The 15,878-nt window shown below is 40.5% G+C and overlaps 3 protein-coding genes across 3 annotated transcripts; 2 read left to right on the forward strand and 1 right to left on the reverse strand.

The window, feature by feature from the left end:
- The first annotated feature begins 351 nt into the window (after nt 1–351).
- On the forward strand, nt 352–5,620 carry LOC103710982 (S-type anion channel SLAH2-like). The gene is made up of 6 exons (XM_008796975.4): nt 352–608; nt 1,901–2,056; nt 2,550–3,098; nt 3,542–4,312; nt 4,808–4,839; nt 4,934–5,620. The coding sequence occupies exons 2-6, from the start codon at nt 1,916–1,918 to the stop codon at nt 5,301–5,303; spliced, it is 1,863 nt and encodes a 620-aa protein (XP_008795197.2). The 5' UTR covers nt 352–608; nt 1,901–1,915; the 3' UTR covers nt 5,304–5,620.
- Nucleotides 5,621–7,668: 2,048 nt separating this feature from the next.
- LOC103710903 (delta(8)-fatty-acid desaturase 2) lies at nt 7,669–9,727 on the forward strand. The gene has a single exon (XM_008796861.4). The coding sequence runs from the start codon at nt 8,055–8,057 to the stop codon at nt 9,402–9,404; it is 1,350 nt and encodes a 449-aa protein (XP_008795083.2). The 5' UTR covers nt 7,669–8,054; the 3' UTR covers nt 9,405–9,727.
- An 81-nt stretch (nt 9,728–9,808) lies between these two features.
- On the reverse strand, nt 9,809–15,449 carry LOC103710815 (rRNA-processing protein FCF1 homolog). Its single transcript, XM_008796752.3, has 9 exons — nt 15,288–15,449; nt 15,145–15,210; nt 14,966–15,071; nt 12,179–12,221; nt 11,976–12,048; nt 11,689–11,776; nt 10,642–10,698; nt 10,479–10,557; nt 9,809–10,288 (listed from the first exon to the last, which is right to left on the reverse strand). The coding sequence occupies exons 1-9, from the start codon at nt 15,356–15,358 to the stop codon at nt 10,275–10,277; spliced, it is 597 nt and encodes a 198-aa protein (XP_008794974.1). The 5' UTR covers nt 15,359–15,449; the 3' UTR covers nt 9,809–10,274.
- Nucleotides 15,450–15,878: the final 429 nt, after the last annotated feature.

Genomic DNA, 15,878 nt, shown 5'->3' on the forward strand with positions numbered 1-15,878 from the left:
CACTCGAGACCAGAGAGGTGGTCGTCCGTCTATCAGCATCAAGTTCAAGTTGCTGCGAACCAAGATGCCCCGAGCACGCGAATCTATCCCGTGGATTCCGCAACGACCACGGAAGTCGCGTCCCATCACCCCAAACCGGTCAACGGTTCGACCCCGTCGTCCTCCACCGTCACCGTGGTCAATACTCGCTGGACCTGGACCCCACGGTCCCCATGCTGTTCTGGATATCCTGAGTGATGCCACGTGTCACGTATCGTGTGTCTGATTCCAAATCATCCCACGTCCCGTCTAAATTTCCCTCGCAAATTGGGGTTGGGAAAATAGCATCCAAAGAAAAAGGCACAATGGCGATGGCAATAGCTTCGGACCCCGGCGAAGCAGCTTCGAAAAGCGAGGGCTTTTCCCGAGCTCAAGGGCTCCCCCGCCCGTCGCTATAGAACCGAGGCCATGAGGATCTTGTCTCCTTTGCTGTGCATCGGTGAACGTAGCGAAGGGGGTGAATCCCCTGCTGTGCTTGGGAGACCTGTAATTCGTTCAAGATTTCAAACAAAAACGAGAATATAGATTTGTCTCCGTCAAACAAATATTGATTTGCCCTCCACTTTCAGGTATCTTGGGTTCTTTTGCTCCGTTTTGATCTCCTTTCTTCTTTTTTTTTTTCTTTTCAATTTTGGTGGAAAGTTTTGATCTTGACTTAATGGCAATCGGGTGGTATTCGATAAGAAAAACTTGATGCAATTTGTTTGGTTTTATTTAAAGTAATGATCCTCCTTTTTTTTTGCCATCAATGATTCCACATTTTTTGTTTTCATTGGCAAGCAGTATATTTAGCCACAAAATGATATTTGGATGTTGTTTCATTAAAAAAGATTGGTTTTCTTTGTGTTTATCTGAGAAGAAGGTAACGTGAGATAATGGAGATGAATTATTTATGGGCAAAGATGTCTTGGAGATGGATTGCTTGGATGCTGGTCGTGAGAGATGATTTATACAAGCTAGAATCGCACAACATGGGTAGCACAATTTATTATACATGCATGGGAAAAGGCCAGTAGCAGTTTAATTACTGATGTTGATTTGCTTCCTATTTTAGCCATACCCTATAAATGAATTATAAAAAATTATTATATTTCTAAAGAATTTTGATCTTAGTAGATGTAAAATAAGGAAGTTTCAGTGGTTACTGTGTGATGCATTCATGGTGGTTAAGATTTCTGATCTGTTTGTATATAAAGGTTGAGGTTTGTCCGTAGTGGGAAAAGGTTTATTTGTGCGTTCGTTGGCATTTCCACCATTCTGTATCGAAGTGAACTTAGAAATCTTCTCCAGCTCTGGCGGTTGGAAGCACATGTTCTGCTCTTTAGTTTATTCTTCTTATTCCACTAGACCGAAGAAGTTTAGCTCGTTCTTTGTAACTTCCATTGCCAAGAAGGACCAGTGGAGATTTCGTTTATGAGGTTTGAGAGAGGCTCCTTAACGTAAGGAATCTCCCCTGAAAAATGATCGAAAGCACATGCTACGTTCGGTTGTTTATTGCTTCCTATATCACTAGCTTCGAGGCCTGTGTATATTGTGTTTATAACTCCTATTAGTCAAGATGTAACAGTGTAGCTTTTGTTTGTGCAAGGGTTGAGAGAGACTCCTTTGAGCTCGAATCCCTCTCGCTTTCTGTTTTTTAGGCTGAAGGAGTGCATCATTGCTGGTATTACTTGTTATTAGGATCTATCTTTGGAGATAGCAGCTTGAAAATTTCCTCAATTAAGTTAAATTTCTTCTTATTGTATGAGTGATTTTTCCTTCCAATATTTTGTGGATATTACACTACAATTTCTATAGTCAATCTGACAGAGATTTCATGGTAAATATTAATGCTTGTATCTGATTTCCCGAATTCTTGTAGCTTTATTGCACCATAATGGACAACAAAGACAGCATTGGCTTAGCAATTCAAGGTGCCCCTGAAGAACTTCCATCTATTTTCAGATACATCCAATCCAATGAATTTGCTGGATTTGATACCTGTCCCAGCCCTCGCGGATATCCTGCAGCCTCTAAAGTAAGCTATATCTTTTATAGCATTTTCATGATCAAGTTTTAGTTCTAAAAGGCACCAAAATGGCCGCATAATCATCTACCACTTCAATTTTTTGAAATATTCCAAGTTTATTCTTGAAATGAACTTCCTAATGTAGCATGTCTTTGTTTAATATTCTTTAAAGTTAGGTATATGTTGTTGCATATAATTTGGATGAAAAATGCTATCGAGCTTCACTCTATTCCCTGCTCCATTCCCTGTTCCAATGCGGTGCTCCGTGGCCCTCCGTACTGCACCAATGCCCAATTGCCACATAGAACAAGGAACTGAGTTAGGATCAGAGCGGGGTTCATTAGCAGCGCACTAGTATTCAATACCTCTCCTAAATTTCGTGGAATTTAGCCTACTTTCACGTACATGTTTTTTCTAACAACACTAGGTTAGTTCTATAATTTTGTGTTATCTTTTATTTATGGAGGGCAATAACAAACTATCTTCTCATGTTTCATTTCAGGGAGCAGAACCTACAAATTTTCTCACTGGTAGTGTCTGTAACACGCCTTCACCAAATTCACCCATTCGCATGATAAGACCACCCTATCATTCACATTGTGTGTCTATCAGCATGCCACCGTCTCCTTCTGTTCTCGCAGAACAAGCCAAAAGAGCCAGTGGAATTGATCAAGCTGCTACGAATTCTGCTAACATGAAGCCAAATCTAGTTATTAACTCTCCTGCTGTCAACTTACAAGTACCAAAGCAGGCAAAGTTTCACTCTCAACCCATGGAAGCAGGAGCATCTCAAGCCAGGGGAACTCCAGACAGAAAGGGTCTTAATTCTTCAGGGAGTCAGCAGAGGGTACCAAGGAGTAGTAGGCTTAAGGACCACCGTTACAACTCTTTCAAGACATGGTCTGGTGCCCTTGAAAGACAGATATCAGTTTTTCGCGGAAAGGCACCAGAGTCACAGGAGGTTGATGGTTCAAAAAGACAACCGGAGCCAGTACCAGCCCCGCATCGCTACTTTGATGCCTTAGAAGGGCCTGAACTAGACACCCTCAGGGTATGCATTCTCTTGGACATTCGATAGCATGATTCTTACTATTTATTCATTTTTATTTATTATTGATTCCACCAGTAAGCTCTCCATCTTTGTAAAATTGAGAAAACATCTACTGATGTATGGTGTCTGCATCATAATGGAATATCTATTATCATAATACCAAAGGTTCAGGGTGTTGTATTAGAGTTGGGCATAAAGCTGTTAATTATAGAAGTGCATGCAGCCTAATATCAAGTCCAGACAACGCTATAGGTCTTTTTTGTGGTTTCATGGTGTAATCAGTCTAGCCATTAATTATTCCTTAAATCTCATTGAACACCAATAAGAGAATTCGATGATTTGCAGTAAGTTCTTCCTGAAGGCAATAAGAGCATTCCACTTTTTACATTTATCAACTTCCTATTTCATCATGATTCGTTTTCTCACTAGTTACATTTTTCCAGGCATCAGAGGAGTTGGTCCTTCCTGAAGACAAGTTGTGGCCTTTCCTTCTTCGCTTCCCAGTATCATCCTTCGGTATTTGCCTTGGCGTTAGCAGCCAAGCAATCTTGTGGAAAACATTAGCCACATCTCCATCTATGAGCTTTCTGCGTGTAAGCCCAGTAATCAACCTCATGCTGTGGTGTATAGCACTTGCATTGACGGGCATTGTGGCCTTCATTTACTCTCTAAAGATCATATTTTACTTTGAAGCAGTCCGCCGAGAGTACTATCATCCCATCCGTGTCAACTTTTTCTTTGCCCCATGGATAAACTGCCTCTTCTTGACACTCGGTTTGCCACCAAAACTTGCAGTAAACCTGCATGATGCTCTATGGTATGTGCTTATGGCTCCAGTCTTGTGCCTCGAACTCAAGATCTATGGCCAGTGGATGTCTGGCGGCCAACGTAGGCTTTCAAAAGTAGCCAATCCATCAAACCATTTAGCTATCGTAGGAAACTTTGTGGGTGCATTGCTGGGAGCGTCAATGGGGCTTAAAGAAGGGCCCATATTCTTCTTTGCAGTCGGGTTGGCTCACTACTCGGTGTTGTTCGTAACTTTGTACCAGAGGCTTCCAACAAATGAGACGCTCCCAAAGGAGCTTCATCCAGTCTTCTTTTTATTTGTGGCCGCACCCAGTGTTGCGAGCATGGCATGGGCAAATCTTACTGGGGAATTTGGCTATAGCTCGAGGATTGCGTACTTCATTGCTCTCTTCCTCTATGTTTCTCTGGTAAGTTAAGGGGTCGCACTTCACTGTTCAGTTGTTTATGTTGTGTGTTCTGAAGTAGATAGAAGTTCAAATAAACATTTATATGACTAGCAAATTCCCATACTGACAGAATTAGTGAGAATTATAAGTCACATAATAAAACTGACAGAAGGAAATATAAGTGGTAGCTTGTTTTCCATTAGAACCTCGCGCAAAATATAGATATACACGAAAGAACAACAATAAAATTTGGTTTATCAAGTGGCAATCTGTGGTTCCTGATGAGTTAAATCATGGTCCATTTAGCAATCATTGCATGCTCAATGGAAGAATAATTGGAATGGTATATAGTGCCTGAGATAGTGCTAATGGTTGTGCTATCCATTTATTGTGAGGAATCTTGCTTGCTTGCATGGAAAACCAACAGATCTGAACACATTTCCATACTTGATCTTTACCTTTGTTTTCTTTAAATTGGTGTCTGATCATTATTTGCATTTTTCTGTGTATTTGCAGGCTGTTCGTATTAACTTTTTCCGGGGATTCAGGTACTCGATTTTTTATAATCACTCTGTCAATAACCTAGCGTCTTGCTGCCCCATCATCCTGTTATTTTTCTGAAATCTTTTGTTAATCCAATAGGTTCTCACTAGCATGGTGGGCATATACATTTCCAATGACAAGTGCTTCTATTGCAACCATTAGATATTCTGCTGAAGTGGAGAATATTTTCACTCAGTCACTTTCTGTTGCACTCTCTGGCATATCTACCTCAGCAGTGATAGCTCTGCTTGCCTCCACAATCATTCATGCATTTGTGCTCAATGACCTCTTTCCAAATGACATCTCCATTGCCATCAGTAACAGGAGACCAAGGGAAACCAAGAGACGCAGTCATATGAGAAATGCGACCTCAGATGTAACAGATATTGGAGCTACTCATATAGGAAATGCTATCTCAGATGTAAAAGAAACTGGATCTTCTGTGTTAACAAATATTCGAGGACACTAGTTATCTCTGAACCTGCTGGAGTATTTTGGGATGACTCCATTAATGCAAGTCTCTCGGCATTGTTGTTGATGCATTATGATGTGATTGGATCCTCTTCTCTCACAAAGCTATGGAACCAATTGGATGATCAGATGTGGTTTGAAATCGGCAATTTTGTTGGTTGAAACAAATTGGATGTGAAGATTGCATCATGATGAGATGCCTTTGTACCAAATAAAATGCAGTGATGGTAGTGAAATATTTCATTGGTTCATGACATTGGTTGATTTGGTTGTGATGATCCGTTGAGGAAATATTATGTGACGAAGACTGTTGGATATGGATTTCAGACCCAACCAAACTTAAATCCCACGAGATCCAACCCAACTAGGGATACTAACTGGAGCCAATCAATTTGTGTTTCACTGTTCTTTTAATATATGAGGTTTGTGTTCAGTGCCCTGAGGGTACCAGCAGGAACTTGGCTCCAGTTATTTTTTAACCATTGACCACCATATGTGAGGACTCCATCATTCAATGGTTGGTAACGGAGCAGTGCAAAAGCTGTACTATAGGCGAGACCCATAAGCTAGTTATTTATCCACCAATCATTGATGGAGCTTATCTAAGTAATTGCAAGAATAACAAGGGCACCCTTTTAGGGATTGGATCACAAACCTCTTCCAATCGGAGAGAAGTGCCAACCAGCAGGGTTAATTAAGGTCGGTTGGCTAGAACAAAAATCTTACTTGTTTAATAACTTTAGTTCTTGATATCTATTAAAGCTTTGTGATATAAAATTATATAAAAACTAATTTTGGTATCTCAATTGTTATGGCATATATTTTTTCTCCTACCTTCTCAAATGGGCAATGTCATGCTACAATCTAACGTAGGTCGCAAGCAAGTCGAGGCAAACCCTAATTGGACTAACCTCTATATCTTCCAGCTCTAGCCTAACCCAGCATAGCCTCGGGTTGGATTTTCTCTAACAAAATCCAAAACAACTCCATCTCAAGCTAAATTTGGATGGGTTGTTGTTAGGCAGATTTAGTTGTGTTGCACCGTGTTAATTTAGTTAGATTGAATTAAATAGAAATTTAAAGATAAGGAAAAAAGTTTGAAATAGTTTTCTTAAATCAATATTTGTTGGCCTGAAGCATCAAACATTCATCAATTACAATGATACACTTAGACATAATTTAATAAATTAAATATATAATTATATAATTATATTAGAAACTATATGAAACATGAATATTATTTATTTATGTTGTTGGTTTGGATTGAGTTATGTTAGGTTGGCTTAGATCAGCTTAGGTTTGCTATAAGTTACGCTGGCTTTGGGTCCAAACTGGGTTGAAAATCAATCCTAGCTCAACCCTTCTTGAGGTCTGCTTGGGATTTTTGAACTCAAAAACCTAATCCAAAGTTGCAAAGCCTCAACCGAAACCTTACCTAACAAATGGGTTGGGTGGGTGGGTTAGGGTTAATCCCCATCCAAGTTGCATCCTTGATCCTGCGTACATGACTTCAACTTGGTTACCATCCACGTGAGAAAAGTATAACACTTAATTGTCTCCCACTGCAGGAGAAAAATATATTATTTCAGCACCCAAATTATAGAAATGGTGTCTGTGGGAAGTCAGATAGGCACGATGTTGTCATTTGAACAAAGACATGTTGAGTCCAACCCTAGGCTGTGTCTAACATTCATCAAGTCAATTTTCATGTGAATCGCCTCAGCATTTTTCACATATTTCAATTCATGACTTTTTATGTATTTAAATGCACGAATAATGACCAATGCTGTATTAGATCACCAAACTGATCTTCTTAAATGGGGGTTTAGTAGAGCTGAAAATAGGATAGTTGAAAAGAAGTGCACAAAGGTAAGAATAAGATAAGTTGCAAGACTTGAGAATATGTCATGAATTATTCTCAAAACTATTTTGATCAGTAGCTTAATTTTTTCAATTAATAGTTTTTTTAATCAATTCCTTCACTAGCTAATTTTTGTAGTATATTCTTGAGAACGCGTACTTTCCATTGGGCAAAGTAACCAAGATAGTATGATTGAGAAATCAACAACAGATGCAACTCATCTAAGAATACCAGCAGCTCATTTTGTGCCCTAGAAGTGCAGAAATCAAACAATTCATGCTAATGGAAGTCCGGCATATTTGATCGACATCGGAGGAGTTAACCCTTAAATAAAAATAAGTGAAAAGCCAAACAAATTTTTTTTATGGACGGGTGCTTAATGCTTCTACATTTGAGTCGGCTGGCAGAAAAAGATTCGTTCTACATTTGGATCCCCCACGGTAATAGTATCTGAGCGGTTCCAAAAGACGGGAAGTTCGTTCCCCTCGAGAGACCAAAATCGGGTCAAAGATCCGAAGAAATCCAAATCTAAAACGAATTCCGCTCAAAAATAAAAGATCCAATCCCAGCTGCTGTTACGGCGGTTACAGCTGCAGCATTCCCAATCTCGATTCGTGCGTCTCCTTCGCGAGCATTTTCTTCTCCTCCCTCCGTTCCGGCCTATGTTTAGCCTCCCATCCGCGGCCATAAGCTCGTCTTCCCCTTCCTCTTTCTTCTCATCCCTCTCTTCGACGGAGAGGGAGAGTGAGAGAGACGGAAAGAAGAGAAGAAGAGAAAAAAAGAGGAGGGTTTCGGAATCCCTCCTCCTCAGCTCCTAATCTCTTCTTCCATTCTCCCTTTGGGCAGAGGAGTGGATTAGAGTAGCTAATACTCCTCTTCTTGCTTGTAATGGCCATGGAAGGAGAGAAGCGGAGGTACATCACCTCGGAGGAGCTCCGGGGTCATAACACCAAGGCCGACCTCTGGATCTCGATCCAGGGGAAGGTCTACGACGTGACCCGGTGGGTCAAGGACCACCCGGGGGGCGACATCCCCCTCCTCAACCTCGCCGGCCAGGACGTCACCGACGCCTTCGTCGCCTACCACCCCGGCACCACCTGGGCCCTCCTAGACCGCTTCTTCGTCGGCTACCTCGCCGACTACCGCGTCTCCCCCGTCTCCAGGGACTACCGCCGCCTCGTCGCCGAGTTCGCCCGCCTAGGCCTCTTCGACAAGAAGGGCCACGGCGTCCTCTTCTCCCTCATCTTCATGGTCGTCCTCTTCGTCGTCTCCGTCTCCGGCGTCCTCTTCTCCACCAGCACCTTCGTCCATCTGATCGGCGGCTCGCTCATGGGCGTTCTCTGGATCCAGTCGGGCTTCCTCGGCCACGACTCCGGCCACTACAACGTCATGAGCACCCCCGGCCTCAACCGGCTGATGCAGATCCTCTCCGGCAACTGCCTCACCGGGATAAGCATCGGCTGGTGGAAGAGGAACCACAATGCCCACCACATTGCCTGCAACAGCCTGGATTTCGACCCCGACCTCCAGCACATCCCTTTCTTCGCCGTGTCCTCCAAGTTCTTCACCTCCTTGACCTCCTACTTCTACGAGAGGAAGCTCGCGTTCAATTCCATCGCCCGGTTCTTGGTGAGCTACCAGCATTGGACCTTCTACCCGGTCATGTGCGTCGCCAGGGTCAATCTCTTCGCGCAGTCGGCGATCCTCCTGCTCTCGAACAAGAAGGTGCCCGGCCGATGGCAGGAGACGGCGGGGTGCATCGTTTTCTGGATTTGGTATCCTCTGCTCGTCTCCACGCTGCCCAACTGGACCGAGAGGGTGGTATTTGTCGTGGCGAGCTTCGCGGTCACCGGAATCCAGCATGTCCAGTTCTGTTTGAACCACTTCTCGGCGAGCGTCTACGTCGGGCCGCCTCGTGGGAATGATTGGTTCGAGAAGCAGACGATGGGGACGCTCGATATCCTGTGCTCTCCATGGATGGATTGGTTCCATGGAGGGTTGCAGTTCCAGGTGGAGCACCACCTGTTCCCCCGCCTGCCGAGGTGCCACCTCCGGCGGATCTCTCCGTACGTGAAGGAGCTCTGCAAGAAGCATGGCTTGCCATACACAGCTGCATCGTTCTGGGACGCCAATGTGAGGACGATTGCGACTCTGAGGACCGCGGCATTGGAAGCTGGGGACCTGGCGAACCCGGTGCCGAGGAATTTGGTCTGGGAGGCTGTGAACACCCATGGCTGAGGCTTCGAAGGATTATTCTTTCTGGCGCAGTTCGACTTGGTGTTTGAGGGGCGTTCTTTCCCGACATTGATTGTGATAAGCGGGAGAGGATTGCTGTTCCGAGGAGGAAAAGCACCAACGGGCTCTGCCTATATGGGTGGGATTTGTTGCATGAGCTCAAGATTTAATTGAGCTGGGAGAGTGAACTATTGTTGCATTTACCTCTGCCTTTGTCATTTTTGGTAGCCCTGCAAACTAGTTTGACTAATTGTTGTAGCCTCTCTCCCATAGGCAACGGACGCCATAATTTGGTAGTTTGGTATGAAAAATTACATAATTCTGAACTGAGCTGACTCCAAAAGTACATGCACATTTTTTCATATTTTATAAATGAAAAGAAAAACAAGCATGCAATATAACCCATGAAAAGTTTATATAAAAAGAATGCAAGACTGCATAAATAAACAGTACATGAAACATGTGTTTTTTTTAAAAAAAACTAAAAGATTGCAAGACAATCGCATACCCTATCTTCTTTACAATCCACATATAACTCATATAGTTCTCAAGTAAAAATTTTCAACTGCATTGGAGTGATTGAACACAGCATATAATCAAAAGAAAGGTGCCAATTATGAACTCTTCCATTTCCTCCTTCATATCAATGCATCATCCGAAAGATCTAAACACTATCAACAACTAAGATTTCAGGCATGATAATGGCTAGCTGCATTAGTAAGACAACAGTATCCAGACGCCAACTTAGCATTCTTCTGCTATTTTTTTCCCTCCGGAAAAGCTTTTGAAAAAAAATACCAAAGGAACTAATAACCAGCGACTGGCATCTGACACAAAATAGTGGTGGTTCCATATGCTGCGAAGCACTCGTCATCAAATTCTTGGAGCTGCATGGAACATCCAACATTAACCTTGAGTAAGAAAATGGAAACTTTGCATTGATTTTTTTGATTTGGTAGAGATGATGTATTATATTAGATGAGAAAGTGGAAACAATATTTCCAAGGAAAAGAAATTTATATAATAAAAATTATATACATTAAGTAACTTAACAAGGAAAAAAAATAAAAAGCCTACCTCCACCAATAGTTGCTTCTGGCAGCCGCTCAATTGAATACTTATGTTGTGTAATGTACATAATAGGCACTCCAGGAATCTGCCCAACACACATCATGTTCATTCCATTGGTACAATCAGAAGAGCTTTAGATGATAAATATTGATCTACCAACAACACATACCTTGCGTATCCTTCTTTTCAAGTCTCTATCACAGGTTGCAACAATGTAACACTTGTGCTGTTTGAAAAAAGAAAGCACTTCTTAATGATAAGAGATAGGTAAAATGCAGTCAAAATATATAGCATTCTCGAACCTTGTAGTTTGTGGTAGGCGTGTCGCATATTAAAAAATGCAGCTAATGCTTTAGTAATGGGAAAAAAACAATTATAAAGCCTAAAACAAAATGAAGGTAATTAGTTTGCAAGCTTGTAGGGATATAGTACGCAACATTAAGTACAAGAAAGGGCACATTGCTGACATGATTCAAGGCTCAAACAATAGTGAGACCACATAATTCTTCCAATCATTGTGATTCTCACTGTTTACTAGAGTGAACACATTGGCAAAATGACTGTGCTATCTTAATAAGTGGCTGCTCCTCTTAGCATACTTAAGTGGTAATGAGCTTTTATAGAAAAGTTGCCTTTAGCAATTGACTATGACTGGTGTAACCCAATAATGTTATTATTTTAGTAAAACATCCATAGATAATGTACATTAATCTACATACTCTAAAAGAAATACACAACCAGAATCTTCACATAGTTCTCTCCAAGTTCAAACAATTTCTTCCTTTCTTAGTACTTCTGTTGCAATCACTTGACAATATTAATTTTTTTAGTACATCTGTTAGTTTAAACTATATTTGAATTGTTTTTTCACTATTCTTTCCCTGGTCTAATATATTTTTTTAACATTACTAACACTCTGAACCTCAACACACATGCAAGCACATGCACACATGCACACATCTGAAATTCCAGGTATTATGGCAAGCTATGGAATAAACAAGAATATGAAAAAAATATTTAGAAGATACATCTCACTCTTTCAGAATAAAGGTGGTTGCACATAATTATGTAAATCAAAATCCTAAGATAAATGATCACAACTTCTCAAAAAGTAAGGTTGATAAAATACGTTAAAGGAGAGCACCGCCGGATCATCATTTTGATAAAAGATAGCAATTTTTGATGCAAAGAAAAGCAGCTATGCATTCAATGTTACCTGAGTGACCCTTTCGACAATGCAATCATCAGCATAAGTTCCTTTATGTGTGCAGGGTAGTCTCTCAAACCTAGGGTCCTTGGCAATCCTGTCACAGAAACAGAGAAGGCACAATGCTTACAGGAAATCAAATTGCTGCAAAGATTATTAGGGATTTGCATGTGCAAAGAAACATGCAATCTTACAGTTTGCAGTCATGATAAGGCAATAAGAACAAATTATTTAAGCCCACGTGTAACAAGAAAATGACCATGCTCGTCAGACCAAAGAGGAAGAACTATTCTTACCTTAGAGCTACACGATACTTCTGTCCCAGTTTTTCAAGCTCAGCCATAACACAGTCTGTGATACAAGGAGTACCTTCACAACCCAATAACAAAAGATTCAATAAATCAAAACAGAAATCCTAAGTTTTTATACTAAACATAACATACTAGATGAAAAAAATTAATTAAATGAAACAAACTGCTAGAATTTTGTGTCGACTCACATTTTGCATAGAGGCAGTCCATCATTCCCTTCTCCAAATCTAACTGCATGAGAACACAAGCATCATTCATCATGCAAACATCAAGACAGTAAATTGCCATAATAACATAAGAAAGAATCTTATTAGTAGCTATCATATGATAGTTTGTGCTTCAAAGGCGACCATCGTTCTCTATACCAAATAATATTTTTTCCCTCATTTAGAACCCAGACTCTTACGAATCTCATGGAATCCTAGATAGTTGTTTCAGTAGTGTTAGTGGTAAACCAACCTTCTCACCAACCACACCAGGTTGATAAATAGTCACAGGAAATTCTCAAACATCAATGAATCATAACTTATACACATAACTAAGACCACCTAGATGAAATATTTGCCATTTGATAAGATTACTAAGGTATATACAACCATATAACAAATAATTAATAAACTCTAGCATTAATCTGAAAAAGAACATGCCAATCCACCATCACCATTTTGGCCCTACCATCAAAACAATTCTCGATCATTTATAACTGCTCCAAATATTCTCATGCTACTTCCCATTATTTTTCATGACTCCCCTTCCTTTTTGCAGCCTTTACAGTAGAATCCAAAACCATCAAAGCCTCCTCTATTCTTTGTGGCACAAACCCAAACCAACAAAGTTTGCTAGCCAGTAGAACCCACCGCTTCTTTGAATGACTCATTTTTAATTTATTTATTTCCCTTGTTTCTAGCATACTTCTTAATTAGTAGCGGAAATATTTATTATCAAGGAATAGCATCTTTGGCAACCTTAAAACATATAGCAACTATCTAAATATTCAGACATGATTCTCTTATCAAGTTTCATCAATATTTAACTGGATGATGTCCGAAACAATTATGCAAACAACTAAAGATAAAGAATGACAAACTTACGCTCATTCCCCACGAAACTTCCAAAGACCCAAGATCCCATTATATGCTTGTTCTCAAAGCTGAATTAGGATTAAAACCAGTTAATGGAAAGGGTTAACATTGACTGATAATATAGCTCCACTCATGTCTATTGTTTTGAATCAAAGGTCGCTATCTAGGTACTGGATACTATACCGGTACCATTCTATTATTGTATCGGTACACTTCGTATGGTGCTTGGTTCGGCTTCCGTATACTAGTATGCTCTTGTACTGAACTGATACAATATAGTATGGTTGGGTACGCATCGATACCGACCGATACGGCAAACATTGTTTTGAATAGTTGAGGAAGTCATCGGCATTGATTTAATCAACAATTTGACCCAACCATTTACGGCGACCATCACACTGGGCAACTACTTATTCACATGGGTGATCCCTTGCTTACACACTAGAAGAGAATTTTGGAGGTCTCTTTACTACTAGCGCACCTAAAGTGTATTGAACTAGGCCTTGAAGAAACACTTGGTGACCTCTATTGCAAAAGATATTGTCACAAACACTTGCCACATTTGCAGGACCTATGAATCTAATTGGAGCTTTGGAGGGGCAGACATGAGTTTTCCTTTTGATAAACCACTATATTTCATGAATACCACCTTCAATAATGTTGGCTGTAAAGTCAGAATTCAACATCACCTCGAAAGATAAGACATTTATTTGGTCTCAGGGATTTGTGGGTGGCTCCTAATGTCGCAAACAAATGGTGTGGTTAACATAATTAACATTCGATCTTTGAACATCTACGAAATCCTAGGCTTTTCTACTTGCCACCTCACAATTAAACTTTTTTTTATACATATTTTCCCATGTTTAGTTGTTGTCTGAGGACCTTACAAGAATTATGATACCAGACTATTGACTCTTGTAAGTGTGAAACTGGCCTTACCCCTTAAATGAAAGGTGATTCTTTTAATAATTTAGTTAATTTAGGGTCTTGGCAGGATAATATCCAATGAACAAAAGAAAGAAGTCTCCTAAAGTAACAGGATATTTTTGTTGCTCTAAAAAATTGCTTAAATTGGAAAGTTCTAACATATATCATGATAATTAATTTATTATGGTCACTAAGATAGGCCCTCGGGAGTGAGGCATGAGTGTACAAACATTTTGATGTAACTTTTGATATATTTATAGGGTGCAGAGGATGCCAAGAATCAAAAATGGAATGTAAGACCACCCCTAAATGTTTATCAAATGGAAATTGCAAGCGGTAGTACTTGGCTATGGTTGTGAAGTGTTGGATTCGACCACCTTAGCATGAAGCTCTACTCTTATTGATAAACATGGCAGTTGAAAGTGGTGAGAGAATTTTTTCAAAAGAAGCTTCTTCCATTTGCCATTTGGTGGCTTCAATTGAAAAAGAAGCAAGTCTGTGAGATGAAAGACAATAGGTTGGATATCATGCTGAAGGATGCTTCAGCTTTAGAACCAACACTTTTAATATAATTAAGGACACAACTGAATAAACTTTAGGTTTGGGGAGCTATCCTTGTATTGTTTGTGCAGGGAGACATCTTCAATTTTTCCTGAGCCACTTTAGACTAAAAAGCTCTTCTTCCACCTTTTTTCTAAGAAACTCTAAAAAACGGAAATATCTCGAAGAATTTGCACATTAAGATTTTTTTTTAATATAATTTTGCTTATCACTTCTTAGCCTGCCTTTATAGCCATGAAGAAGAGGAAACCCTAATTGAACACCCAATAAGTGCGTGAACAAATTCATTAATGAGTTAGGTCATCATAAAACCAACTTTTTGATGTCCAGCATTGTTCTATAGATAATCTGTAAAAATAGGCATAGTAAATCAAGAAAGTAGCAAAATTGTTTGGCAAAGCTTACCTTATTCTGAATGGAGAAGTTGATAAAGTTAGTATCCACGATGACCATGTAAGGCGGGCCAAGTGCAGTATTATACTTGAAGAACAGGGCTGAAGAAACGGCCGGCCTATCAAATACCAACCAACATAAGAAACAAAGAAGAATTCCAGGGTAAAGGAGAGAAACCGGCAATGGCTTACACGTTCCGGGGAAGCTTGTCTTTCTCGAGATCTTTCTTCTTCGGGTTTAGAACCTCTTCCTTGTATCTGAGAAAATTAGGGGGTTGAGAAGCAAATCTGGAGAAGAGAGAACTGAAGGGAAGACAAAAAGAGGATTTGCTCACTTTCGAAGGGTTTTGGAGCTCACGAGCTTCTTCACGACGGCGAATTTGCGGCCTTTCTTCGCCTTCCCCATCGCTGTTAAACCCTAGAAAAAGTTTTCCTCGCCCTAACCTCAGGAAAAAGACCAAACGACGCACCGCCGAAACTGAGAGACCTCCGATGGGAGCTGCCGTTTTTAAGTAATAAAAAAACCAGGGCCCAGGACCAAAAGGAGCCGCTTCGGTTTTGAGAACTTGAACCGGTCCGATGGGGCTACGTTTCTCACGCATCTTGGGACATGATCAATGGTGCGATCACCGAGTAGTTGCACGGGATCGTCTGAAAGAGTCTGATGAATGGTGGACTCGCACGCTTACGTCGTTCACGAATCCCGAGGCATGTGGGTCGTTAAAACGGACCCTCTGTCCGGTCCCAGTCCCATGTAGTCAGCTTATTGGGAAAGATCAGTTGTCTATTAAATAAATATATGCATCCGGAGTATAAAAATTTCGGTCAAGCTAATATTGTTTCCCATCATTTTTTTTCCTACTTTTAAAAATAAAAAAATATTTTTAACTTTTTTAATTTATAAATTATCAATATATTTGATATAA

Source organism: Phoenix dactylifera, chromosome 9, assembly GCF_009389715.1.
Source record: "Phoenix dactylifera cultivar Barhee BC4 chromosome 9, palm_55x_up_171113_PBpolish2nd_filt_p, whole genome shotgun sequence".
NCBI classification, from domain to species: Eukaryota; Viridiplantae; Streptophyta; class Magnoliopsida; order Arecales; family Arecaceae; genus Phoenix; species Phoenix dactylifera.

Bases quoted from the DNA above. Each gene is read 5' to 3' on its own strand.
- LOC103710982 (XM_008796975.4), top strand. From the start codon at position 1,916: ATGGACAACAAAGACAGCATTGGCTTAGCAATTCAAGGTGCCCCTGAA. The intron at 3,099-3,541 runs GTATGCATTCTC...ACATTTTTCCAG, and splicing joins CTGAACTAGACACCCTCAGG to GCATCAGAGGAGTTGGTCCT. The intron at 4,840-4,933 runs GTACTCGATTTT...TTAATCCAATAG, and splicing joins AACTTTTTCCGGGGATTCAG to GTTCTCACTAGCATGGTGGG.
- LOC103710903 (XM_008796861.4), top strand. From the start codon at position 8,055: ATGGCCATGGAAGGAGAGAAGCGGAGGTACATCACCTCGGAGGAGCTC.
- LOC103710815 (XM_008796752.3), bottom strand. From the start codon at position 15,358: ATGGGGAAGGCGAAGAAAGGCCGCAAATTCGCCGTCGTGAAGAAGCTC. The intron at 15,211-15,287 runs GTGAGCAAATCC...TAATTTTCTCAG, and splicing joins AGCTCCAAAACCCTTCGAAA to ATACAAGGAAGAGGTTCTAA. The intron at 15,072-15,144 runs GTAAGCCATTGC...GGTATTTGATAG, and splicing joins GACAAGCTTCCCCGGAACGT to GCCGGCCGTTTCTTCAGCCC.